Raw genomic sequence first — 26,933 nt, 5'->3', positions numbered from 1 at the left:
TGGGGGCGAGGCGGCGGGCGCTGACGAGTGGCGCTTGGCCCGCCCCCTCGAGGCTGTAGCCGGGGCTCGGAGCCGCCCGGGCAGTCGCAGGCGGAGCGCACGTGGAGGGTGGCGCGCCAGGGCGGCTCCGGCAGGCAGGCAGGCAGCGGCAGGCGAGGCGAGGCGAGGTCCGTGGGGCGGCCGAGTGTCCCCGCAGCGCCATGAAGGGGCCGTCGGTGGGCGCGCAGGTGCTGCTGGCGGCAGGTGAGAGAGGCCCCTGGCGGAGGGCAGGCTGCAGAGCAGAGCCGCGCGGGGAGGCGGCCGAGCGCCCTTGCTTTGGGCCGCGTGGCGCAGGTGGCGCTCTCCAGGGCCCGGGAAGGGCTCCGCTCGCTGTGGACGCCGCGCGGGAAAGGCCCCACTTCCCCGCCCCGAGCGATGCTCCGGCGGCTCTTCTCGCTCCTCCGCGCCGCGGCCAAATTTAGCCCGTTCGGTGACAGCCGATACCGGCGTGGAAGGGGGTGGGGTGGGGGGGTGCGATTCGCGCCCGACGGAAAGGAAAGGCGAGGGAACCCCCCGACCCCGGGGCGTCCGAACAGGCTTGCCTGACACGTGTAGCGTCCGGAGGTTCATGTCGCGGGTCACATCCGTGCGCGGGTTCAGCAGCGAAGGGTGATTAACATGTGGAATTCACTGCCACAGGAGGTGGCGGCGGCCACAAGCATAGCCACCTTCAAGAGGGGTTTAGATAAAAATATGGAGCACAGGTCCATCAGTGGCTATTAGCCACAGTGTGAGTGTATATATAAAATTTTTTTGCCACTGTGTGACACAGAGTTTTGGACTGGATGGCCCATTGGCCTGATCTAACATGGCTTCTCTTATGGGTGCGCGCCTGTGCCGGTGGGAGAGCCCTGCAGCCAGAATCGACCTGGCGGGTGTTCTTCACACGCTTGGTACTTGCGTGTCTGTGTGTGTGTGTGTGTGAATGGAGCTTATTGGCTGTTGGGAACATGCACCTTGAACATGAGCTTGTGAACTTGCCGGACATTTACACACGGGAAGGATTGTGGGCCAGCTCACGTGGATGTGTGCATAGTGTGTGAATGCTTTGTTTGTTTTTGCAATGCCGTGGTTCTATAAATAACAGTGCCCGATATATCCTGAGAAATGTGTTGGTGGCGGTGGTGTGGGAGCCTGATGCAGTGCTTTCCGGGCTGCCTGCCCGGCCCCCGTGTTCAGGGTCCCCGTAACTGTTCCTTTTTTTCCCCCTCCCACCCTTGTAGCTTGCTGGGTGCTGGTGGATGGTGAAGGGATTGGACTACTCCGAAATGACGTTTACCAGAAAGAGGGCAGCGAAGATTTGGCAGCTTCCCAGCTCCTTCCAGTCCGGGAGATTTTGGAGCGTGAAAGAGAGCGAGAGGCGAGCGTCACCTCCTCTGGGGACAACTTCAGAGAACTCCCTGGAGGTATGTCTGCGGGTCCTGCTGAAGCAGAGATCCGCGTCTCTCTCTGTAAAACGGTTCCTTTGGGGTGGCACAGGTGCTAGTAGCCGGTGCCTGTGAAATGGGCTCTTCCAGTTCTTTGGGCTAGGAAATCTGGATAAACTGCAGACCTTGTCATGATGGTGTCTGGCCATAATCCAGTGGAACAGAATAGCCATATAGAGTTGTGTCCATTGAGAGCGGCGCTTTGAGCGCCTGATGAGGGGGGCAGATCCTCCCAAAGGGTGACTGTCCCAGTTCAGCAGACTTTGAACAACTGGTACAGGGGCTGCAAACTGGGGAAAAAACCATGATTTAAAAAATAAAAAAATGAATGGGGAGAAGGAGTTGACCTTTGAAGTGTCTGAGCCAGTGGGGTGCGCTGGTTAGAGTCACGGATGAGGATTTAGGAAACCCTGGTTCAGATCCTCTCTCTGCCATGGAAGCCTGCTGGGTGACCTCTGGCCAGTCACACACTCTCAGCTTAACCTACCTCACAGGGTTGCTGTGAGGACAGAATGGAGGAAAGGGGAATGATGTACGCTGCTGAGGAGGGGTGAAGGCAGGGTGTAAAAATAAAACAAATTTAGGTTTTGTTCAACCTGACCTGTAAAGATGCTAGACTTAGCGTGGTGGCACGGCACCCGTTTTACACTTGCAAGGTCTCCAGTCCAGTTTCTGGTGTTCGAAGGCTCTTGGGACTAGGGAAAAACTGAGTCCCTGGAGAACCTGCGCCAATCACAGCAAGCAGTGTGGGGCTAAAGGCGCTAGTATGAAGGGTTTCTTGCAGGATCCTGTTCATTGCAAACTCCTCTTTGTGAAAAGGTAAAGGTCAAGGTAGTCCCCTGTGCAAGCACCAGTCGTTTCCGACTCCGGGGTGACGTTGCTTTCACAACGTTTTCACGGCAGACCTTTTTATGGGGTGGTTTGCCATTGCCTTCCCCAGTCATCTATACTTCTTGTGTACCTCTTTATGAAGGCCAGGCTTAAATCCCAGCTAATATGGTTCAGAGAAACAAATTTCAGTGCCTCATGGACTAGATGGAGACTAATTTTTGACCTCTTAGTTGTCAGCCAATGCCACCTGTTGAGCAAAGTGCTTATGCGCATTAATTTAGGTACAAGTGCATCTTGAATTGGGTGACCTTTGCTTCCGAGGAAGTGCTTAGAGTGGGACAGTTACGCAGGAATGCTTTGGCAGCAGGGACATGTCTCCCTGCTGGGGTCCTTGAGAGCCTTTGTCACTGGAGGGCTGGCCAGAGTGTTGAGGAAACACCAGAGATGCGAGAGGAGGCTGCAAATGAGCACCATCATTCTTTGAAGTTGGAACAGAGATTGTGTGAAGCTCTGTCAGAGTCCTAGGAATCGGTGGTGTCCTGGTTAGAGTAGAGTCTCAGTCTTTTTGTCCTTTTTCTCTTGTCCGCAAGCCACTTAGTAGGAACAAAACCTTGCAACGGGGTAAGAGGGGGGCAGGCTGGAATGCTCCCATGGAATTTCTTGCTGCCTTTGCTTTCCATCGCCGTCTTTTCCTGCTTTCTATTTTCTGACCTTGCTTTTATCTGGGAGGGGCCCTTCCCTCCCACCCTCCTGCTCTGAGCCTGTTGTGCCTTCTCGGCTCCCCAGGGAGACTCCCGAATGCTGTGTGCGTGTTCTCCGGTGAAGTGCGACTGTTTGCCCTTCTGCCAGCCCCTGCCTTTAAATGGACTTTTGCAAAGTCAGTAAGCTGTTGGGTCAAAGGGGTGCTTTTGGTGAGGGAGTCAAGAAACTGTGGGAGGAGCCTTTCTTTTCTGCCTCCTCCCACTGACCTTGGGAAATTGGGCCAGGACGGAGTAACCTCTTGGCTGCTTCTTGGCTCTCCTGTTGGAAGCTGCTCCGTACCTTGTGAGTAACTGGATGTTTTGGTGGCTTCTTGCCCTACCAGTCTTCCAGCATTCTGCTTCCTGGTTTCTCCTTCCAAGAATCCGCAGGCCTGCCCCCTTCAGCGTTTCCTTTGCACCAGTATCCTTCCTCCCATCGAAAACATTTGCCAGCACTGGAGAGCCATAGCAACAGTGCTTCAGGTGAACCCAAAGCAAGAGAGACCTCGATTGTGGATGTTTGGCATCACTCAGGGCACCAAGGAGACTTGCAGTAGAGAAGGGCTGGCTGAACCTTCAGGTGTCTGTCATCCTGTGCCGATCCCTTTGGGGGCGCGTAGGCTTGTCCAAACGGAAGTATTAATTTTCTAGTCTGTAGGTGTGGGGTGGTTGGCGGAGGGGATGCACAGATGACTCACTCTGTCCCCCGCCAACCTGGTGTGGCTCTTCTTACTTTGTCCGGCTTAGTCACTGAGGCTAAAGTGATGCCATCTGGGGGTGTCTGGCTGGCTGGGTTACCGTTTCATCCTCCTGCCTGTTTGTGTCCTGAGTGCCTAGCATGTGTCGTTCCTGAACTGGATCTGAGGGCAACAGGTATTAGGTTCCACTGCGTGGGAGAAACTCGCTGTTGGCTCGCAAGGGTGCCCATATCGAGATCAGTTTTCTCCCCTTTCTGAGTCCTGGCATTTTCTCCCCACCCCCAGGCTTGGGCTGCCTGCATATCAAACTCCCTGACAATTGCAGCAGTTTCTCGATGAAACAGGCTTCCTCTGGAGGTGGTGGGCTCTCCTTTAGGGGGTTTTAAGCAGGGAAGAGATGTCCTTCTGACAGCAGTGCTGATTCTGGGAACTTTGGCAGATCGTGAGAGGGAGAGCAGGAATGGATGAGCCAGTGGTCGGTTCTCATGGCCCTTCCTTGCATGCTCAGGATAATGTCGATTGCTGCTTTGGGGCTACGAAGAAATTTTCCTTCAGGCCAGAGCGGTCCAGGGATCCGGGAGGGTTTTTGTCTTCCTCTGGGCATAGATCTGGGGGTGATGGGAGGTGTGGGGGAGGAGGTAGTTGTGAATTGCCTGCATTGTACAGGGGGTTGGGATAGATGATTGTTGAGGTCCCTTCCCAACTCTTATGTTTCTCCTTTTCCCTCCATGACAGGAAACCAGTGGGAGGGCCCAGTACAGACCTGTAGCCACAAGGAAGCCTTTGAGGGCAAATAAGTACCACAAGGAAGCGTTTGGGGGCAAATAAGTTCTATCCCCCAAAGGAAAAAAATTGAATTAAAAAAAATGCAAATTTTTCTTTAAAAAATGTAAGATGCATGTGGGGGTTCCAAAATGACCCCGGGTATGGTCAGGGAAGCTTCAGTCTTGTTTTCTTTTTTCCAGACAGGAAATAAATAGGTTTTTAAAAATGCAAAATAAAATAAAGTTAGGAAGTTAGTAGAGTCACGAGGGCTGCAGGTGGGGGAGCTGTTCTGTCAGCAGCTTCCAACTCTCCTATTTCTCCCACTCTCTTTCCCCCGGCTCCCCTGCCCCACGGGATTTCCCAATGCCCTGCCACCCAAAATTTTCTAGCTACACACCTGGCCCAGTAACAGACACCCCCCCCCCCTTTGTAGAAGAACATTTGTTCCTGTACCACATTTATGTACTTCCTGGCTTCATTGTTTTCCCTCTTCTTCCTTTGTCCACTTATAGTTTATATTTTTGACTCCAGTTTTTTTCCCCTTTGCTTCCAGCTTCCCCTATGAACCCTGATTTTTCCATTTTGGGTGAAATATTTGGTCTGATGAGTGGCATCACAATTCGCATCCAGAGCGGCAGATGAGCACTCGTGGAGGGTGTGACTTAAGACCCTTAGGTGGTCCTTAATGAGCTGAGTGCTAGTTTTGGTCCCTGTTTCCATAGCTTATCTCCTGCAAACCTTTTGTGGACCTTTTGTTGCAACTTTAGATTTTGGCCTTTGCGATTCAGCTGTTTCTGTCCTTCACAGGGCTGTTTGCAACTCCAGCTGCTGTGCCAGTTTCATGTGTGTGGGGTGGGGAGGGGGGTTGGAGGGTGCTTAATGTCTGAGGGGGGGAACGATCCCTGAGCTGTGCATCTGACTTTCCTCCTCTTGCATTCTGGATGCTGCAGTGCTTCCTTTTGCTACTGAATCCTGTCCAACACTTCAGAAAAATTGCTCTGTTGAGCAGAATGGAATATGAACAGCAGCCCCCCCTCCTCCCCCCACACATTGATACAAGACTTCTGGAGTGTTTCTTTATCAGTTGGACCAATCTCTGATGTAGTTTGGTATAGTCGTTAAGTGTGCAGACACTTATCTGGGAGAACTGGGGTTGATTCCCCACTCCTCCACTTGCAGCTGCTGGAATGGCCTTGGGTGAGCCATAGCGTTTGCGGGAGTTGTCCTTGAAAGGGTAGCTTCTGTGAGAGCCCTCTCCAGCCCCACCCACCTCACACGGTGTCTGTTGTGGGGGAGGAAGATAAAGGAGATTATGAGCCGCTCTGAGATTCGGAGTGGAGGGCGGGATATAAATCCAATATCATTAGAGTAGGCAAGGAAAAGATGATGAGACAAGCAGATGAGGCTGTGCAACAAAAAAGGAGGGTCTGAGCTTCTTCTCTCGTGCTGCACCTGTACCGTAGACTATCCTGCTGCCTGGGAGAGGAAGAGAAACTGATATATTCCTGGGGTGAACTGAATCTTGGTGCGGAGCTATTTGGGGAGGACTGGGGAGCTGCCAGTGGGAACACAGCAGCCTTCTGAAGTGAATTGTAAATCACCTTCTTGATCTGTCTTGTGTGAGCTCTGCTGTGCCAGGAAACTCCTCCCATTTATGCACCATTCAGTGGTCCACATGGATGGACCGTGCTATGCCAAAATGGAGCTGCAGTCCCCTGGTACCTCTGCCTGGACGATGTGCTTGGGTGCATCACGCAGCGGTCTTCAACGTGCTGCCCGTGAGCAGTGCCCGCCAATATCTATCCTGGCACCTGCAAAGTGTTTTTAGAAAGGGCTTTTTGCCAAGGAGGGCTTCTCATTGGCTGAACAGATTTTTAAAGATGTTGCTTTGGGAGCAGTTGCTGCCACAGCGCAAGGATTTTCCCTGAGCGATTAAAGATAAACTGGGTTTATCTGCAAGAAAATTATTTTAAGTGGGCTATTACATGGATTCTGCCTGAGATGTTGAGTTGCTGTTGGAGTTGCATATACTCTCCTTACCTGACACACTGTGGTTGGCATCACCGCCTGTCGGGGCCGTTCTGAAGCTGCGTCCACCACCCTGTGTTCCAAAGGAACTTGCAGGCTCCAAAGGCTTGGGGACTCCTGGCATAAGGTGTTTGTGCCTGTCAAAACCATAACCTGGGGTGTGGACCTGACTTTGAACGTGGAACTGCAGTTCACTTTGCATTTCTGGGTTTGTCCCAGCACATAAAGTGCATATCTACTCTTGTTGGGTGTGATCCTGAGCTGGTCAGACATGGATAAAACTATAGCAGCCCTGTGGTGCAGAGTGGTAAAGCTGCAGTACTGCAGCCCGAGCTCTCTTCTCACGACCTGTTCAATCCCGGCGGAAGCTGGGTTCAGGTAGTCAGCTCAAGGTTGACTCAGCCTTCCATCCTTCCAAGGTCAGTAAAATGAGTACCCAGCTTGCTTGGGGGAAAGTGTAGATGACTGGGGAAGGCAATGACAAACCACCCCATTAAAAAAAAGTCTGCTGTGAAAATGTTGTGATGCAACGTCACCCCAGAGTCGGAAGCAAATGGTGCTTGCACAGGGGACTACCTTTACCTTTTTATGTCTGTCTAACACTGCAATGTTTGAGCAGGCACTTCTTGTATCTTCCTAGGGCAGAAACATGGGATCTTGCCCATCTGCAGTAGCTCTTGAAGACCCCACTTAGGGAGAGCTCTCTGGCTCTAGGAAATGTGGCTTTAGATCTCTGCTCTTGCATTCCCTTTGGTCAAGGTTCTGTTTCAACCAAAGTTCTTCATCTATAAATCAGCCAGTTACTAACGGTCTACCTTCTATGGGGGTATTGCAAAGATTAAATAGTTTGCATAGTAAAACTCCTGAGGGAATTCTTAAGAGGATCAAGATATCAGTCGTTTGCTACACAGATTCTGTGCAGGATCTCTCAAAGCGGCTGAAAAAAAACCTAGGCAGATGCTGCTGTCTTCCGCAAGCTGTAAAACAGGGTACAAGTGAAGTGACACCCTCTGTAATGTGGGTAGGATGCTGGGTGAGGACAGCTTCAAACCAGAGTTGCCTTTTTAGTCCTCTTTGTAAAAACTGCATGTCATTTTGAAGCCCTGTTTTTTCAGGTTATCTTAATGATCCCCTTGTGGTGCCCATGAGCTCTGTGGCTCCCATTGACACTTTTTTCTGGCCCCCACCCAAGTGTTTTTAGGGAGTGGGTGGGCCAATAGGGATTTTGCTCAGCAGGGTTTTTGATTGGCTGTGCATTTATTTTAAAAAGTTGTTTTTGGTAGCGCTGCCGCCGCGACACTAGGATCTTCACTGTATGACTGAAGGCAAGGTGTGGCGGGCATTTTGTGGGAGACTCCACTTCCTGGGGCAACTGTTTTGTGGCAGCCATTTTGTTACCATGCCCACCATGTGATGTCAGAATTCTACAGGTGCCCACAGGCTCAAAAAGCTAACCCCAGGTTAGCTTGATGACTGCTTCTTGGCTCCAAAGAGCACCTGGAAGGGGCACCTGGGAATGCTGAAATGTGTCGGATGAGGGGAGGTGCTGAATCCTTGCCCTGCTTTCCTCTTGGCACTTTCTTCCCTGAGCCATGTGAACCTCTGCCAGAATTCTGTGCCTCCTACCACAGGTGGAACCCAGGCTGCGGCTCTGCATGTAGGGCACGCTTGCCTTTTACAGTTATTTTATTTTATCGGTTTAGTAGTTTATTTATCTCCTACCTTTCACCCCAGTGGGGACCCAAAGCTGCTCACATCCTCCTCCTTTCCTCCATTTTATTCTCACAACAACCCTCCCAGGTAGGTTGGGCTGAGAGTGTCTGACTGGCCCAAGGTTACTCAGCAAGCTTCTGTGGCGGGGGTGGGGTGGGATTTTTTTTTGTCCTGGTGGGGTGTGTGTGTGTGTGATGACGATTTACTTTTATCCTGTTTGTTTGTTTATTTATTTATTTATTTATTTATGGTTTATATCCCGCCCTTTCCACAAAAGTGGCTCAGGGCGGCTCACAACAGATAATAAAACATAAAATTAAATTAGCGTTTAAATATATAAACAGTTAAAACAATCAAAACATTTAAAACCTTAAAACATCGAACCTTATAACAATATAAATAGCAAGAATCTGGTAAAGCTACATTAGTTCCGATATCAGTTAGGTGTAAGCTAACCGGAAGAGGGTTGTCTTACAGGCCCTGCGCAGGGCCCTCACCTCACCGCAGGGCCCTCACCTCCTCCGGTAGCTGGTTCCACCATGTAGGAGCCATAACAGAGAAGGCCCTGTCCCTAGTAGACTTAAGGCGGGCTTCTTTTGGCCCAGGGATAGCGAGATTTTAGGTTCCCGACCTCAGTACTCTCTGGGGAACATGTGGGGAGAGACGATCCTTCAGGTAGGCAGGTCCCAGGCCATATAGGGCTTTAAAGGTAATAACCAGCACCTTGTACCGAACTCGCCCCCAGTTAGCAAGCCCCCAGTTGACTTTGTATCTTCCCATGCCATACTATTTTCTTTAAAGTGATTTCTGTGGATGTTGGGAAATTATGCAACCCCTGTACAACTTTCCAACATCCACCAGAAATCCCTTAATATTGAGTGTTCCTGCTGCTTTAGGATTCTCTTTGCTGGATTGGGATTGGGCCTCTTAGGAACTGCCTTGGCTCTCCACCACGTTTTTCTTGGGCCGGACATCGCACAGCCACAACACCTAACCTTGGCCTGATAGTTCCTTCTTCCTTGCAAGGCACCCTTGAGTTGGGCATTTTGACTGGAGTGTGTGTGTGTGGAGGGGTACTTTGTCCTTCCTCAGCCAGCTGACCCTCTTTCCCCTTCCCAGCTGCTTTTCACTTGCCAAATTTCAGGCTTGTGGATAACTTAACACAAGTCAGGAACATAACAGAGGGAGAGGCAGCCAGGTGGGAAGGAGATATTTCTGGGGGAGGCAGGGTTAAGCATCCTTCACCTGCCCCCAGTCTGCACTGCAGATGGGTCATCTTGAGGCTACTGTGTGGTAGGGGAGAAGCAGTCCTAGCTGCTTAGTTTAGCCTTGAGTCAGCTGCCAGGGGAACTGCATGAGAATCTCTTTGGTGTAGTGCTATTGGAAGTGCTGGATGTGGACACAGAGGAGCTGGCAGTGGTCTTGTGCTTTGTGGGTGCCTCCCGTACAGAAGAAGACCCTGAGGATTTGTAAAGCTTCATGTTGTGAAGACACAGCATGGGAATCTTCATTTTTTCATTCGTATGTGTATGAACCTCTGTAGTCTAAGTAGATAAGAAGCGTACACACTCTTAAGTGAGGTCTCTTATGGGTTCTCCATTTTGCAATGTGTGTTCATGCCCAGCAACCTTTGTGTGCCAGTGGGGTGCTCAGAAAGCACAAATGACAGTTCTGTTGTCCCCAAGACTGGGCAAACCAAGGCTGGGCAAGTTCACAGCAGTGGTGAGTGGGAATCTCTGTGGGGAGACCTCCGGTATAGGCTCTTCACTGACTTCAGGCAGCCAGCTGTAGCTGAAGCAGCCTGGGAAGAAGGGAGAGGTCAACTTTGCAGCTTTCCTTGCTGGCTGCTGTGTAGGGGAGCCAGCAGATATACTGTTTCACATGATAAATGTAACGAAGTGAGCGTGGGGGGCAACTACTGAGGGCTGGGAAACCAGGCCATTGCAGTCTGAGAAATCCCAGGGTAAAGCCACCAGCAGGCATAAAGATAGGAGCAAAGGCCATGTACTCTGACTTGCTTCACCATTTGGGTGTGCGTGAGTCATTTTGCAATTAGGATTCTAGGGTTCATGCCCTAAACACATGAAGCGGCCTTATACTGAACCATACCATACCAAACCTTTAATGGCATAAATATACTGAACCAGATCTTTGGTCAGTCAAGGCCAGTCCCCTCTCCTTTGACCAGCAAGTGACTCTTGTATCACCCCCTACCTGACCCCTTTGAAAAGGGGCATCGTAATTGGTGGCTGGAATGACTGAAGGCTGGTTCGTTAGTATTCAGCTATCTAACTGCCATCTTGTTGATTTCCTCCTTTTCCACAGTTGCGTTCCTGTCCAAGCCGCAAGATCCTGTGACTCCCAAGAAAGAAGGGACAGGGAAGAAAAGAAAGAAGGGGAAGGGGAAGAAGAGAGACCCCTGCTTGCGAAAATACAAGGATTATTGTATCCATGGAGAATGCAGATACATCAAGGCACTAAAAGCGCCCTCCTGTGTGTAAGTTTCAGTATATCTGACTGGGGAGATGCCTTGATCTTTTTTTGGGAGGCAATAAAGACAATCCCTGCCCACTTCTTTTTGCACGTTTGGGCTGGCACTAGTAGTGCAGAACTTGCTGTTCTGCAGAAAGAAGGGCTGCATGCATGTGTCGGTAATATTTTAGAAGTTCCCTTTGGTGTTGGAAGGAGGAAGTTCACAGTCCAAAGAAAACCAGGCAAAGACCAACAAAACTCTGGGACGTTTTGTCAGGGGAAGCTGGCATCTGGTTGTTTGACGTGCTTTGGATTCTTCAGAGTATGCCGGAGTGTCTCTTAGATCACGACGTGAAATAAAGAACATGGCAAAAAACACCTTTTGAATTTTCAACCAAAGAACTGGGGATTGTGGAAGGGGAGGAGCTGTCTTGCTTATCACCATTGATCTCAAGGGCAATGTTCCCCGGCTGCTTGTGACACTGGAGAGCCAGTGTGATGTCAGGGTTGGATTAGGGTCGAAGTGACCCTGGTTCAAGTCCGTGTTCCATGATGATGCTCCTGGGATGACTGGGGGGCAGTCCCTCTCTGTCAGGCTCAGCTGCTAAACAGGGATGTTGTGAGGAAAGGACGAGGGAGAGGGCTGCGTACATCATCCTGAACTCCTTGGAGAAAGGCTGGGCTAAAAGAATACATTCAATTGGGCAACTGCATCCTGGGTAGTGGGCGCATATCAGTGGACCTGCTAGATGATGAGACTGCTGAATTTTCCATGTGGCGGTAGTTAGCAGCTCAAGAGCCAGCAGTATGGGGCAGTGATGCTCTGTATTTTTGGTGCTTGGGAAGGCTTCTGGATTTCCGGCCCCACTGGTAGACGGCCTGATGGCACCTGGTTTTGGCCACTGTGTGACACAGAGTGTTGGACTGGATGGGCCATTGGCTTGATCCAATATGGCTTCTCTTATGTTCTTATGTGTGACACAGAGTGTTGGACTGGATGGGCCATTGGCCTGATCCAACATGGCTTCTCTTATGTTCTTGTGTGTGACACAGAGTGTTGGACTGGATGGGCCATTGGCCTGATCCAACATGGCTTCTCTTATATTCTTATGTGTGACACAGAGTGTTGGACTGGATGGGCCATTGGCCTGATCCAACATGGCTTCTCTTATGTTCTTATGTGTGACACAGAGTGTTGGACTGGATGGGCCATTGGCTTGATCCAGCATGGCTTCTCTTATATTCTTATGTGTGACACAGAGTGTTGGACTGGATGGGCCATTGGCCTGATCCAACATGGCTTCTCTTATGTTCTTATGTGTGACACAAAGTGTTGGACTGGATGGGCCATTGGCCTGATCCCACATGGCTTCTCTTATATTCTTATGTGTGACACAGAGTGTTGGACTGGATGGGCCATTGGCTTGATCCAACATGGCTTCTCTTATATTCTTATGTGTGGAGCAGTGGTGCTCTGAATTATCGGTGTTTGGGGGCAACAGTGGGAGGGCTTCTGGAGTTCTGACCCCACTGATAGCTCCCGATGGCACCTGGGTTTTGGCCACTATGTGACACAGAACGTTGGACTGGTCCAACATGGCTTCTTTTATGTTCTTATGTAAAATGCAGTATCCCTGCTAGAGAAATGCTGCCTTACTTTGTTGAGGTGGATCTGAAACACTTCCCTCGACTACTGAGTTAGAGCAGAAGAAAGGACCTGGCTCTTGCGTTACGTTTTAAAGCAAATTGTGAAAGCTGTGTGCTCAATTTGTTCTCAGTTATCCTTTGCAAACGAGGGGATACAGCCTCGAGCTTCACACTTTTCATATGAACATATGAAGCTGCCTTCTACTGAATCAGACCCTCAGTCCATCAAAGTCAGTCTTGTCTACTCAGACAGGCAGCGGCTCTTCAGGGTCTCAAGCTGAGGTTTTTCATGCCTCTTTGCCTGGACCCTTTTTGTCGGAGATGCCAGGGATTGAACTTGGGACCTTCTGTTTACCAAGCAGATGCTCTACCACTGAGCCACTGTCCCTCTCCATTTTCCATGTTCCTTTTGTGAGCCACCCAGATGCCACCTGGAGCCTGTAAGGGAACAAGCATCCCACGCATGCTTTGTGCTGGGCAGAGGTCTGCAGACTGTGCTTGTGTGTGTGAGAGAGAGAGACCGTGCAGACCTGCCATGGCAAATGACGAGTAGTTTTTCTTATTGGGAGGGCAAAACACTCTCCTTCCTCTGCTTGTTTGTGGAGGGAGGATATGCTGGATGACGCATTCTGTCTCCTTGACCTTCCAGCGAGGTCTCCCTCGGGTTCTCCAACAAGCTGAGCCTCCATCTGTGCCCCGCCAGTCCAAACCACTGCCTTCTGGGCAATGCCACTAGAATCTGTCTGGGTGCATGCTGTCAGCTCACTAGCTGAGGTCACTAGTGCTTCTATCTGGACGGTGGTGGGCATTTGTGGGCCACGTCATCACTCAGCATGCTGCCATCCTCCCTTTGGCCGCTGTGTAATTGGAGCATTGAAGCCTGAGGGTGACACAGAAGTGTGGTATGTGCTGCTTTCAATGGAGCTCTTTGGGAGCGTGAGACACTTGAGCCGAGATGTTTGGAGCAAGCCTCTTCCCTGTCGGAGTAGTGGGTTTTTTGAAGTCTGTTTACTTTGCTGCTCTGACTCACCTCTGGGGGAATTTGGCCCCTGTGGTTATTCTTACCATGCGAGTAAGACTACCTGGGCAAGTGAACAAGCAAAGACTCAGAAGCACTGAGGAATGAGCGCAGAGATCCTTACTACAGGGGACGAAAAGGAAAAAACCCATGAGTCACTTGTGGCCATTTCTCTACTAAGTAAAGACGAGCAGCAGCATGGAAGCGAATGACTTTTGCCTGGTCTTTTGTCGTCGCAAGAACAAAACATCAGGCCTCTCTGGGACTCATCGTCTCCACAGCTCCTCTGGGCTCTGCAGCCTTTGTTCCTGTTGCTGTAGAGAGCACCGTGTACACTGAGAGCAACCAGTCAGAAAGCCACGTCACTTCTGCTCTGGAGAGCAAGTTTGGTGTTGGCGGCTCAGGCTTGGTCTGAGGCAGCCTGAACTCAAGAAGGAGCATTGTGGGCAGGGAAGCAGGGAGGCCTCAGGGGACTGCCTTGTGGTGTCGAGGCGGGACGGTCCTGTCTGGTGTAAAACGGATGCCCCACGGTAACCTTCCTGGGCAGAGTGGGCTGCCAGGTGTCTGAGCGTTGAGGAGCCAGTGGCACTGATTGAGTGGGCTATAACGTGACTGTTCCTTTTGGGAGTTAAGCCAGGCATCTTCTCGTTTTCTTTCCGTGACTCCAGGTGCCAGCAGGGGTACCAAGGAGAGCGCTGCCACGCTCTCAGCCTCCCCGTGGAGAACCCCTCCCGCAGCTACGACCACACAACAGTCTTGGCGGTCACGGCCGTGGTCCTGTCGTCCCTGTGCCTTATCATCATTGGGGTGTTGTTGATGCTCAGGTAAGAGGCTTGGTGAGGCTAAGGAGAGTCCGGCGGTGAGGCTGTGCGGACATTTGGGGACTGCCTCACAAGGGGCCTGTCGTGGGAAGAGGAAAGGAAGGCAATTGGAAGCCACTCGGAGGCTCCTTAGTTAGGGTAGGGGAAAGTGAGGCATAAAAACCAACTCTTCTTCCTAGGAGAACTTTTTTGGGAGGGTTGCCTGATGTACATTGTTTGCCTGCTTGCTTTCAGGTCACTGCTTTTTTCCTAAAGGTCTTGAAGCGGTTTAGGCATTCTGCCCCAAAAGCCTCCCTTGCCAGCAGCTCACAGGGCCAGATCGTCCTCACTTCCGTAGCAGAAGGGTGTCCAGTTGTTCTCAGACTGTCTCTTGAGCTTGTAGCTCCACCCCCCCCCCCCCCCCCCAAGACTTCACTGCAGGGCTTCTTGACAGTATTTTAGCTTGGGTTTGCTGAGCTCAGCCGATAGTGCTTATTAGAAGCAGCAATTGTCCTCTAAAACATATGGAGTATTTCAAAGCACTTTACAATCCTAGCCTTGCTCAGTCTCCTAACCACCAATGCAGGGCTTTTTTTTGTAGAAAAAGCCCAGCAGGAACTCATTTGCATATTAGGCCACACCACCCTGGTGCCAAGCCAGCCGGAACTGTGTTCCTGTGCGTTCCTTCTCAAAAAAAAGCCCTGCACCTCTGGATTGTGGAGCCTTCAGGTGAGCATTGTGCAGCCGGGGAACTGAGATGGATAGATCCATTGGCCAAGCCAAATCCATTGAGGTCCTGCTCTATAGAATGTGCCCTAGAGAATGCCTCTATAGAATGTGCCCTATAGAATATTCAGCACCAAGCACTTCTCAGTAGGACCTTTTGGGAGAAGCGATTGCCCCTTTGATGAATTTGCAATAGTCATTCCTTGAATTTGGTTTGGACATCGCTTCCAATCTGATTTCTGTTAGTTGTAGCAACTCTTCTGCCAGGTTGAGCTCGGGTCCAGAAAAGCTTGTTCAGGAAGTGAGGAACGAAATCCAGTTCTAGATGGCGATGTCCCAGATCTTTTGCTCAGGGTGGACACTTGCCAAGGAAAAGGTGCACAAGGCAGAGTTTCTGATTCTTGGGTCTGGGAATCTAGACGGGAACAGGAGCCGTGGCCCGCATTGACAGCCGACAGTTTTGCCTCTTGCACGTAGGGTTGAAATTGATCCATAGCTTTCCCTTTTGGATTTCCCAGGTGTCACAAGCAAGGAGTTTACGATGTAGAAAGCGAAGAGAAGGTTAAGCTGGGCATCACCGTCAATCACTGATGCACCCTGGGACTACAAGGTAACCCTTCCAAATATGTTGCTGCGGGTTGGGAGGAAGAAGGGTTGTGGCAAGAAGAGATGACTCAGGCCTTTGTCCTGGCCTTGCCCTGAAGGGAAGGGAAGGGACTGATCCCATGATGGCAAAAAATAAAGTGGGGAATGTTTAAGCCTTATTTATTGACTTTAAGTATAGCCTGGCTTTCTCTCCAAGGCTCACGGTGGAATCGCACAGCATAAGGCAATGCAGTCAAATAGCACGAGCCTGCTTCGACGGGGAGGGCGGGATAGAAATACAAGAAATAAATAAATAAATCCAGTAGGATCGTTATTGGATCATTAAAGCAAATATCCATTAATAATAAATTAATGGATCATTACTAAGCAAATGCCCCCCAGTAGGAAGCAGTACAGAAGCTGGGCCAGACTAATGCAAAGCAGTAGAATTGTGGAAGTAGAAATAACGCAGCCAGAGCGACAGAAAACATAGCCCAGTTTCGCACTAGACTTTTAATCTTGGTTTAACTCTGTCCCAAAACTGATTCTACGTTAGAATCAGAGAATCACAGAAACCAACTCTATGACTCTATGATTTTAGTGTAGAATGTCAGCTTGGGGACAGGGCTAAACCAAGATTAAAAGCCTAGTGCGAAACTGGTCATACTGTAGATTAGACTGCAATCCTGTTCCCTGCTCCCTTCCAGGGCTCTAAAGCCTTATTTTCCTTTAGCAGCTTTGCCCTGCCTTTGCTTGGGGATCCCCCTCTCCAGCATCACGAGCTGCCTGCTTTTTCTTCTCAGTCAGCCCCTCTATATGTGGTGTGATTTGCTGCCCATCTGCTTCAGCGCAGTGCCCTTTTTGCTGCTGACTATCCTGTTGCCGCCCTGCCTCCCTCCTTGCGGGGACCCTCTCCTGCTGAGCTGCTTCCCCTCTTTAAACTGTGTCTAAGAAAAGATTTTTCACTTCTACAAACCTTTTTCTGGAAGTAGTTTCAGACTTAACTTCCTGTCTTCAGAGGCTGCAGAGTGTAGCTGTGGCTCTGGAAATAGGTGCCATATCTCTCCCCCCTTCCACCCGTTTCTCCCTTGCCAGTGGTCAGGTTGGGGACTCTTCAACCATTGCTGCAGGAGGCAGAGCCAGCCACAAAATGGCAGCCGCAGCTTCCCTTCAGTTACACAGTGAAGAGCCTGGTGGTGTGGCTGCTGCCACTGCCAAAACAACGCTTTAAATAATCCGCACAGCCAGTCAAATCGCCTGTCAGAAACCTCGCTGGGCAGCAGCTCCATCTGGTCCCACCCCCTTTCTAAAACCACTTGATGGGTGCCAGAGGTGTCAGTGGGCACTGTGGCACCCATGGGCACCATGGTGGGGATCCCTCATGTCTCCTGCCATCTTGAATTATGACTGTTGAGTAGACTGCCTTGTTTTGACCCTGGCTCTCTTTCTGTTGTGCTTTAGGATGCAAGAGCAGCTCTGCCTTCACAGCTCTGTGGATAATCCTTTTTCCAGGACACATTTCAAAGCCAGAGGGGAGTTTATATGAGTAGAAGAGTGTGCTGTCTTCCGAGGGGTGGGACTGTGCTGAATCATTGCTGCTTTGAAGAAAGAATACTGCCTCTCCACGTTGGAAGAACTGGACAAGCAGAGAGACAGACAGGCAGTGGGCTTGTCCCTGAAATGTGAAGCCACAGTGTACAGAGAAGAGTCAGGCCTTGCCTTAATGACATTGGAAAAAGTAGTCTTTGCAGACAGACAGTGGACTGGGAAACTGGATTCCTTCGGACACACCCTCTGAGGATTTAACTGTGAAAGACTGCTGAAGAAATCTAACTTTGGAACTTCATTAAAGAGAGGAAACTATTTAACAAGATATTTCATTTTAAATTATATATTTATTTTAGATACACATTGTACATATTATTATTTATTTAGGGCTTGATCCTGTTGTCCTGCCGTTGGAGAAGAGAGACAGGAGAATTTTGCAGTGTAATACTCTAATAAATAACTTTTTGTTAATACATACTGGTTCTTGGCACATTAATTAATGTAAATCTGATTTGAAATAGTAAAAAAGAGACACCATTTGTGACACCAAATTCTGACCTGTATAAATATTTATTTCTTTCCTTTATAGTCCTCTTTTTTTCACAGATGCTCATGATCTTTGCTTAGATCTCTTGATTTTGTTTGGCTTTTTGCATTAACAACCATGTCCTTCTTAATCTATCAAATCCTTCCTCCCAGGGTAGCTTGAACAAGGTATGACCCCAGTATATGTCAGGGAGAAGGAACCATTTCCCTGGCATGCTTGTTTCATAGGTGAAGGAAAGTGTTTTTGGTGGGGAACCTTTCTGCTATAAAAGACCTTCAGCATCCCATTGTAGGTATTCAGTTTAGAATGTACTCCGTTTGTACACATCTGATTTGCTGGGGAAGGTGACCTGTATGCTGAAAAACCATTTTGTGATCCACAGCTCATTGGGCACAAATCAGGATGCAACCCAGCTTGGCTGCCCCATGGAAGAGAATCCTGTGTCTGACCTGGCCCCCTTCAGGCTTATAGTGAGGCTAATGGCCTTTTCTTTGAAATCTAGCTTTCTCTCTGTAGAGTTGTGCATGTGTGTGTGGGAAAGAGCATTCACCTGTGAGCCCTTCCCTCCAGTCTGCAAAGGATGTTGGGCCATGGGTCCACTGTTGCATGTGGCAACATCTGTGACTCCAAAAATGCTCGGGGAGGGGTGATAGCCACACAGTGCACTCTTTCATAGATTTTAGCTTCTGCCTGAAAAGGAAACCACACAGGTACAGCAAAACAAGTTTCTCTCTTACCAGGTTTGAAGTATCTTTTCTTAAAATTCTAGTTGCATCCATTAGCTGCATGCGCGGGTCTAACATCCCTGCTTTTGCATGCAAGTGGATGATGCTGGGGAAGTCCCGAAAGGATGTGAGAGAAAGTGAGGACAAAAGTTGTTTGGAGCCATGCTGTTCCAAATCAAACTGCCCCAAACAAGGCATTTGGGTCTATCAAAAATTATGCTAACCAGTGTGCCTGTTTTCACACGTTGCAGAACTCATCAGCTGCTGTGGTGTGGTGGTTAAAGTGTTGGACTAGGATCTGGGAAATCCAGATTTGAACCCTCGCTCATGCTGCAGAAGCCTGCTGGCTGACCTTGGGCCAGTTCTATACTCTCAGTCTAACCTACCTCACAGAGTTGTTGTGAGGCTAAAACAGAAAAGACGAGAATGATGTAAGCTGCTTTGGGTCTCTGTTGGTGTGAAAGGCAGGATATGAATAAAGAAAAAAACAATCAGTCTGGAATGGATGCAGCAAAAAAGAGGAGAGGTGGGGAAGATTTTTCAGGGCCTGATTTTAAGGCCTGGGATGTCTTCTGAGCGTCAGAGGGCAGGTATCCCAAATTTGGAAAAGGACAGCAAAATAACTGCTGTTTCCTCCCAAGGAGAGCTCTGTTTCTAATGAAAGCACTAATGAAAGTCATCTGCTATTGGGAAATAAGAAAACTCCATGCTAAGGCCCAGCTATGCATGACCAGAGATCCAGTCTGGGCTGCCGGCCCATTGACCATATGGTTGATTTATTCCATTTCAGAAATAAAACACATTTCTCTCCCATGACTTCTGAGATGGTATCTATGGGCCAGGTCTTGGTGAGAGCCAGTTTGGTGCAGTGGTTAAGTGTGCGGACTCTTATCTGGGAGAACCAGGTTTGATTCTCCACTCCTTACACTTGCAGCTGCTGGAATGGCCTTGGCTCAGCCGTAACTATTGCAGGAGTTGTCCTTGAAAGGGCAGCTGCTGTGAGAGCCCTCTCAGCCTGACCCACCTCTGTTGTGGGGGGAGAAGATACAGGAGATTGTAAGCCGCTCTGAGTCTCTGATTCAGAGAGAAGGGTGGGGTATAAATCTGCAGTCTTCTTTGTAAGCATAAGAACCTTTGTTAGACTGATATACAAAGGAGACGTCCATCAGTGGCTATTCTTCTGTCAGGTCACATCTGACTTAATGGTGATCCTGTAGGGTTTTCAAGGCAAGTGACGTTCAGAACTGGTTTGCCATTGGCTGCCTCCGTGTCACGACCTTGGTACCCCCTGGTACCATCCAAATACTAGTGTGGGTTAGCCCTGCTCCGCTTCTGAGGTCTATTGTGATAAGCCTTGTGTGGCTATCCAGGGCAGGGCTCAGTGGCTTCTAGCCATGGTTGAAATAAGGCATCCTCCATAAGCAGAGGCAGCAGACCTCTGAACACCAGCGCCAGTAGAAACCATCAGGGTAGGGCCAAGTTTGTAGCTCCAGGTTCTTGGAGAAATGATGCTGTACTCGTTCTTCCCTCCTGGATTTCACATCACTTCCATGAGAGGGATCATTGAAAAGAAAGGCAGGCAGGAAAAAGATGGCAAAGCTGTGACCCAAAAGAGAGATTTAGCATGAGGTGAGCCAGGAAAGTGTGACTAAGGAAGAGTGGGGGTTTAAAACGCGTCAAGAATGTGATATGCTGTAGGGCATAAATTCCAGAGCATTTTCCCCACCATTAGTACCGTGAAATTTATTTAAATTGGATTCTGAATAATAATTGGATTTTTCGCACATAGTTTAGATCGTATTCACATGTATAAATGGTGATTGTGTGAACCTTATAAAGCTTCGAGCTTAGGCCTGCAAAATAAATGCATTGTGGGAACATCGAAGCAGGAGAGAAGTGAAACTGGCTTGGAGGCACTTCTGGGCAGGGGAAGTCAGCAGCGTCATTGCCGCGGCAGGAGTGGACTGGCCTCCCTATTTACAAGGACATTTCCTGAGCGGCTGCTGCTCTGGAGCCGCAATGGAGGCCATCCGCTCAACACCCACTCGGCTGAAGCTGATGCTCCTGCTCCAAAGGCTCTTTTAAGATCCCAGTCCACCCTGTGCAGAGCCCCGTGGCACAGAGTGTTAAAGCTGCAGTACTGCCGTCCTAAGCTCTGCTCACGACCTGAGTTCGATCCCCGGTGGAAGCTGGGTTTTCAGGTAGCCGGCTTGAGGTTAACTCAGCCTTCCATCTTTCCGAGGTCAGTCAAATGAGTACCCAGCTTGCTGGGGGGTGGGGAGGGAAGTGTAGATGACTGGGGAAGGCAAGGGCAAACCACCCCATAAAAAGTCTGCCATGAAAATGTTGTGAGAGCAACATCACCCCAGAGTCGGAAACGACTGGTGCTTGCACAGGGGGCCTTTCCTTTCCCACCCTGTGCAAACTCCAATCCTCCCACCCCTGCAAGCTGTTTCTCATTTTTTCCTTTTATTTTAAAATAAAAACGGTTCTTCCATTTTCATCCAGCCTTCCGTTCTCTTTTTGTTCTTGGTTCCAGCAGCCTGTTTTATTACCTTTTCTGCCCCTGCCCCCCCTCCCCCTCCTTGCACTGGTCTGACAAAGAGAGCTTTGACTTTTGAAAGCTGGAACCCGGAAACACTTGCTGCTCTCTTAAGGTGATCCTGGACTTGAATCTAAACTGTTCCACCCACTAGTTTCCTTCCTCTGTTTTGTCACACCTCTCTCAACCAGTGTTCCCTCTAAGCTGAGCTAGTGTGAGCTAGCTCACAGATTTTTAGCCTCCAGCTCACACATATTTGTCTTAGCTCAGGAAGGATGACTCCAGAGCACACTCATTTATGCAGTAGCTCACAACTTTAATGCCACTAGCTCACAAAGTAGAATTTTTGCTCACAAGACTCTGTAGCTTAGAGGGAACGTATCCACAATTAGGTTTCAGATCCTCTTAAGATTTCCATGTCCTTCATTCAACCCTCCTGCTACTGAACACCTCCCCCCCCCCCAGCCTACCCTTGTGGAGACCTCCTGCTCCTTCAGTAGCCAGTGCGCATTCCTCATTGAATGGCCCGGTTGACATCACTTGTCGAGCCAATGGAGAGCCCTTTCAAAGCCATCTGGCATTTTTCTGTTAATGGTGGGCCGTGGGTGGCTCACAATGGCTTATAGGCTGAGTAAGAGGGCGTGAAGCCTTCCCCTGTTTCAAGCCGGCGGACTGTGACAATAGCCAGTGTTTGCAAGCCAAGACTTTTTCATTAGCCTGTGGGAAATTAAGATAATGATCTCAGCCCCTCAGCCAGAAGGACTGAATCCCTGGCACTGTTCTCGTGGAATAATTGCCAGGGGTAGCAGGGAGCTCGAAGAGACTGTTGCTGTTCTCTGCCTTCTGTAGATGGAGTGCTGAAAGACTGGTTTGCACCAGTGTTCCCTCTATGCTGAGTTAATGTGAGCTAGCTCACAGATTTTTAGCCTCCAGTTCACATATTTTTGTCTCAGCTCAGGAAAAATGGCCCCAGAGCAAAATAATTTATGCAGAAGCTCACGACATTAATGCCAGTAGCTGATGAAGAAGAATTTTTGCTCACAAGACTCATAGCTTAGAGGGAGCACTGCACATGCCTGTATGTTAAGACTTCCACTCTGCAATGATTGTATGAACTGAGACAGTTCTGCCTGTGGTGGCTGATGTGGGATCGCACTGTCCAGAGATGTTGTCACAGTTCAAATTGCCTGGTTTGCAATATGAACTTGCCAGCAATATGAACTTATCAAACAAGAAAAGAAGAGTTGGTTTTTATGTCCCCCTTTTGCCCCGTGGGGCAGAGTGTTAAAAGCTGCAGTCCTGCAGTCCTAAGCTCTGCTCACAACCCGAGTTCGATCCCCGGTGGAAGCTGGGTTTTCAGGTAGCCGGCTCGAGGTTGACTCAGCCTTCCATCCTTCCGAGGTTGGTCAAATGAGTCCCCAGCTTGCTGGGGGGGAAGTGTAGATGACTGGGGAAGGCAATGGCAAACCACCCTGTAAAAAGTCTGCCGTGGAAATTTTGTGAAAGCAACGTCACCCCAGAGTCGGAAATGACTGGTGCTTGCACAAAGGACCATATGAACATATGAAGCTGCCTTCTACTGAATCAGACCCTCGGCCCATCAAAGTCAGTATTGTCTTCTCAGACTGGCAGCGGCTCTCCAGGGTCTCAAGCTGAGGTTTTTCACACCTATTTGCCTGGACCCTTTTTTGGAGATGCCGGGGATTGAACCTGGGACCTTCTGCTTCCCAAGCAGATGCTCTACCACTGAGCCACCGTCCCTCCCTGAAGGTAAGTCATCCTGTGAGGTAAGTCATCCTAACTTACCTCACAGGGTTGTGAGGATAACATAAAGAAGTGGAGACCAGAAACCCAGAGGGACCATTCCTTTCCTTTGTCTACCTTAAGGAGTCTCAAAGCAGCTTACAGCCCCCTTCCCTTCCTCTCCCCACAACAGGCCCCTTGTGAGGCAGGTGGGGCTGAGAGAGTTCAGAGAGAACTGTGACTGGCCTAAGGTCACCCAGCAGGCTTCCTGGGGAATCAAGCTGGTTCTCAAGCCCTGCTGCTCTTGTCCACTACACCACACTGGCTCCAGTTTCAGGAGACAGCTATATTGACCCGCAGAAGAACAGTTAGTTAGATGTAAGACTGACAGCACCTAAAAGGCCAACTAGAGTTTCAAGGTGTGAGTGAGAGTCAAAGCTCCCTTCTCGTGTCTGGCAAAGGGAGTTTTGACTCCGGAAAACTTCTGCCCTGAAATTCTTGCTGTTCTCTAAGATGCTGCTGGACTCAACTCTAACAGATCAGCCGAGCAGTTCTCCTCTGGTTTAGTAGGTCAGCCGAGATACTGCAAGTGCACAGTCGGCCTTGAGGCTGATGAGGGCTGCTTTGAAGGCGTGCACATTAAAGTCACAAAGTCTCAATGAAACTTTTGTTGGGCGCTGTGAAACTGCGTTAACGACAAACCCATCCGTTGCTTTGCAGCATGCGTGGAAGTTCTTTAACATTCGCCCTTTATGAAATTCTCATTGTCTACTGGGAGCTCTATGAGCTCTTCCCCCCCTGCCTGCGAACATTTTATACTATTGCCGCCTTCTGGGTGTTTGTTTTGGCATGGTGGCATCTGAATGCCAAAGGGCCTCTGGGCCGTGGCCCAGGCAGGGAACACCAGTCCCCAGGCAGCCATACAACGAGGCCATGGTGCCCAGCTGGCGGGTTGCTTGCTCCCCTCGTCTTACAGGTTGGTCCCCAGGCCAGGAAGGCTGAAGCTAAGACAGGAGGCTGGGGGCTTGCTTCCTCCTGCCAGAGGGAAAAGAAGGAGAGGTCTGCCGCGCTCTGTCCTTTGTCCCCGGTTCCTTCCATCAGAGAGGCGCTCTGCCTCCCAGGGGAGGGGGGCGTGGGAAGAAGAGCAGAGTGCAGCAGGTGGCATTTAGGACCTCTTGGTCCCAGGCTCTCAGTGGCAGAACAAGGCGCCACAGGGGCTTAGCTCAGCTTCAGGAGGAGGCAATGAGCAGGAGAGCTGCTACTTCTGGGCTCCATGCTGCTGGTTGCAGAGGGTGAGATGAGCCCTTGCGGTGAAATGGGTCTACAATGTAGTGGGCTCAATGCATGGAGAGACGAGGTTGCAGTGATCAAAGCTCGTTTATGAAGAAGAAGAAGAAGAAGAAGAAGAAGAAGAAGAAGAAGAAGAAGAAGAAGAAGAAGAAGAAGATATTGGATTTATATCCTGCCCTCCACTCCGAAGAGTCTCAGAGCGGCTCACAATCTCCTTTACCTCCATCCCCCACAACAGACACCCTGTGAAGTAGATGAAGATATTGGATTTATATCCCGCCCTCCACTCCGAAGAGTCTCAGAGCGGCTCACAATCTCCTTTCCCTTCCTCCTCCACAACAGACACCCTGTGAGGTAGATGAAGATATTGGATTTATATCCCGCCCTCCACTCCGAAGAGTCTCAGAGCGGCTAACAATCTCCTTTCCCTTCCTCCCCCACAACAGACACCCTGTGAGGTAGATGAAGATATTGGATTTATATCCCGCCCTCCACTCCGAAGAGTCTCAGACCGGCTCACAATCTCCTTTCCCTTCCTCCCCCACAACAGACACCCTGTGAGGTAGATGAAGATATTGGATTTATATCCCGCCCTCCACTCCGAAGAGTCTCAGAGCGGCTAACAATCTCCTTTCCCTTCCTCCCCCACAACAGACACCCTGTGAGGTAGATGAAGATATTGGATTTATATCCCGGCCTCCACTCCAAAGAGTCTCAGAGCGGCTCACAATCTCCTTTCCCTTCCTCCCCCACAACAGACACCCTGTGAGGTAGATGAAGATATTGGATTTATATCCCGGCCTCCACTCCAAAGAGTCTCAGAGCGGCTCACAATCTCCTTTACCTCCCCCCCCCCCCAACAGACACCCTGTGAGGTAGATGAAGATATTGGATTTATATCCCGCCCTCCACTCCAAAGAGTCTCAGAGCGGCTCACAATCTCCTTTCCCTTCCTCCTCCACAACAGACACCCTGTGAGGTAGATGAAGATATTGGATTTATATCCCGGCCTCCACTCCGAAGAGTCTCAGAGCGGCTCACAATCTCCTTTCCCTTCCTCCCCCACAACAGACACCCTGTGAGGTAGATGAAGATATTGGATTTATATCCCGCCCTCCACTCCGAAGAGTCTCAGAGCGGCTAACAATCTCCTTTCCCTTCCTCCCCCACAACAGACACCCTGTGAGGTAGATGAAGATATTGGATTTATATCCCGGCCTCCACTCCAAAGAGTCTCAGAGTGGCTCACAATCTCCTTTCCCTTCCTCCCCCACAACAGACACCCTGTGAGGTAGATGAAGATATTGGATTTATATCCCGGCCTCCACTCCAAAGAGTCTCAGAGCGGCTCACAATCTCCTTTCCCTTCCTCCCCCACAACAGACACCCTGTGAGGTAGATGAAGATATTGGATTTATATCCCGCCCTCCACTCCAAAGAGTCTCAGAGCGGCTCACAATCTCCTTCACCTTCCCCCCCCCCCCACAACAAACAGCTTCTGAGGTAGATGAAGATATTGGATTTATATCCTGCCTCCACTCCGAAGAATCTCAGAGCGGCTCACAATCTCCTTTGCCTTCCTCCCCCACAACAGACACCCTGTGAGGTAGATGAAGATATTGGATTTATATCCCGCCCTCCACTCCGAAGAGTCTCAGAGTGGCTCACAATCTCCTTTCCCTTCCTCCCCCACAACAGACACCCTGTGAGGTGGGTGGGGCTGGAGAGGGCTTTCACAGCAGCTGCCCTTTCAAGGACAACCTCTGCCAGAGCTCTGGCTGACCCAAGGCCATTCCAGCAGGTGCAAGTGGAGGAGTGGGGAATCAAACCCGGTTCTCCCAGATAAGAGTCCACACACTTAACCACTACACCAAACTGGCTCTTAACTACAGCATGGTAGTGGCTGAACTCAAAGGCTGGAGAACTGGGCCAACGGGGCCAGCTATACACATCAGGGTTCCCACGCAAGCACGCCATTGGATCCTTCAAACCAGCAGGGGTCCTGTGATTGGAGCAGGGCAGCAGGGATATGGATCCTACTACTGCCCATTGTTCCCGAGTCCCCAAGCTCAATCCTAAAGGCTCCACATACACAACAGGGTCTCACTTCAAGAAGGTCTACGACTCAGTGCAAGAAGGCATGTGTGCGCCCTACTGAACGATTGCTAGTCGGGTTGCCAGCTCCGGGTTGAGAAAAACCTGGGGATTGGGGGGCTGGAGGGAGCAAGAGGACGGCAGGGCTTGGGGAGGGGAGGGGAGGGACTGCAGCAGGGCAGAATGCCACAGAGCAGGGGTGGCCAATGGTAGCTCTCCAGATGTTTTTTGCCTACAACTCCCATCAGCCCCAGCCAGCATGGCCAATGGCTGGGGTTGATGGGAGTTGTAGGCAAAAAAACATCTGGAGAGCTACCGTTGGCCACCCCTGCCATAGAGTCCACCCTCCAAAGCCGCCCTTTTCTCCAGGAGATCAATTGTAATTGTGGAATATCTCCAGGTACCCCTGGAGGCAGTCAGTCCCAGTTGGCAGCTTCTGGTTGGGGAGTTCTTGGAGATTTGGGGGTGGAGGCTGGAGATGGGGGGAATCTCAGGAGAGTCCCAGTGCCATGGGTTCCACCCACCCTTTGCTCCAGGGGATCTGATCTCTGCAGCCTGGAGATCAGCTCTTCAGGCCCCACCTTTAGGTTAGCTACCCTAGTTTGCGGGGGTGGGGTGGGGAGGGAACTTTCAGACTCAGAAGGGCCTTTCCCCCAAATGGTTGCATGAACGCTCCGAAGTGCTGAACGGATCCTGAATCGATCTGGGAGGAAAACCTCTTTTCAGGGTTCCAGCAAGTCTGACCTTTGGGTTTAGGACTACACATGCAGCTCAAGAGAGAAGCCGATGGGCTGGTTGGTCATGCAAGCATCCCAGGCAACTGCTTCAAGTGCCCAACCAGTAAGGGGGGCAGCAAGGTAGCAGGAGGCACAGGTGGGGCTACAGCCTGCACTGCCATTCCAAGCCCAGGCTTGAGGCGGTGGCAACTCGAGGGCCGATGCTTGCCTCCTTGGAT

General features: G+C 50.3%; 1 protein-coding gene across 1 annotated transcript; it reads left to right on the top strand.

Moving 5' to 3' along the window:
• The first annotated feature begins 200 nt into the window (after nt 1–200).
• On the top strand, nt 201–17,508 carry HBEGF (heparin binding EGF like growth factor). Its single transcript, XM_060253789.1, has 7 exons — nt 201–243; nt 576–648; nt 1,219–1,445; nt 10,567–10,738; nt 14,047–14,202; nt 15,423–15,514; nt 16,951–17,508. Exons 1-6 carry the CDS (start codon nt 201–203, stop codon nt 15,493–15,495), a joined length of 744 nt encoding a protein of 247 aa, XP_060109772.1. The 3' UTR covers nt 15,496–15,514; nt 16,951–17,508.
• Nucleotides 17,509–26,933: the final 9,425 nt, after the last annotated feature.

This window comes from Heteronotia binoei, chromosome 14, assembly GCF_032191835.1.
Source record: "Heteronotia binoei isolate CCM8104 ecotype False Entrance Well chromosome 14, APGP_CSIRO_Hbin_v1, whole genome shotgun sequence".
Classification (NCBI taxonomy): Eukaryota; Metazoa; Chordata; class Lepidosauria; order Squamata; family Gekkonidae; genus Heteronotia; species Heteronotia binoei.
The sequence above is the reverse complement of the archived record's forward strand: the minus strand, read 5'-3'. Positions and strand labels throughout refer to the sequence as shown.

Excerpts from the sequence above, each read along its gene's own strand:
- HBEGF (XM_060253789.1), top strand. The coding sequence starts at position 201 with ATGAAGGGGCCGTCGGTGGGCGCGCAGGTGCTGCTGGCGGCAG. Across the intron at positions 244-575 it reads GCAGGTGCTGCTGGCGGCAG|GCTTGCCTGACACGTGTAGC; the intron begins GTGAGAGAGGCC and ends GCGTCCGAACAG. Across the intron at positions 10,739-14,046 it reads CTAAAAGCGCCCTCCTGTGT|GTGCCAGCAGGGGTACCAAG; the intron begins GTAAGTTTCAGT and ends CCGTGACTCCAG.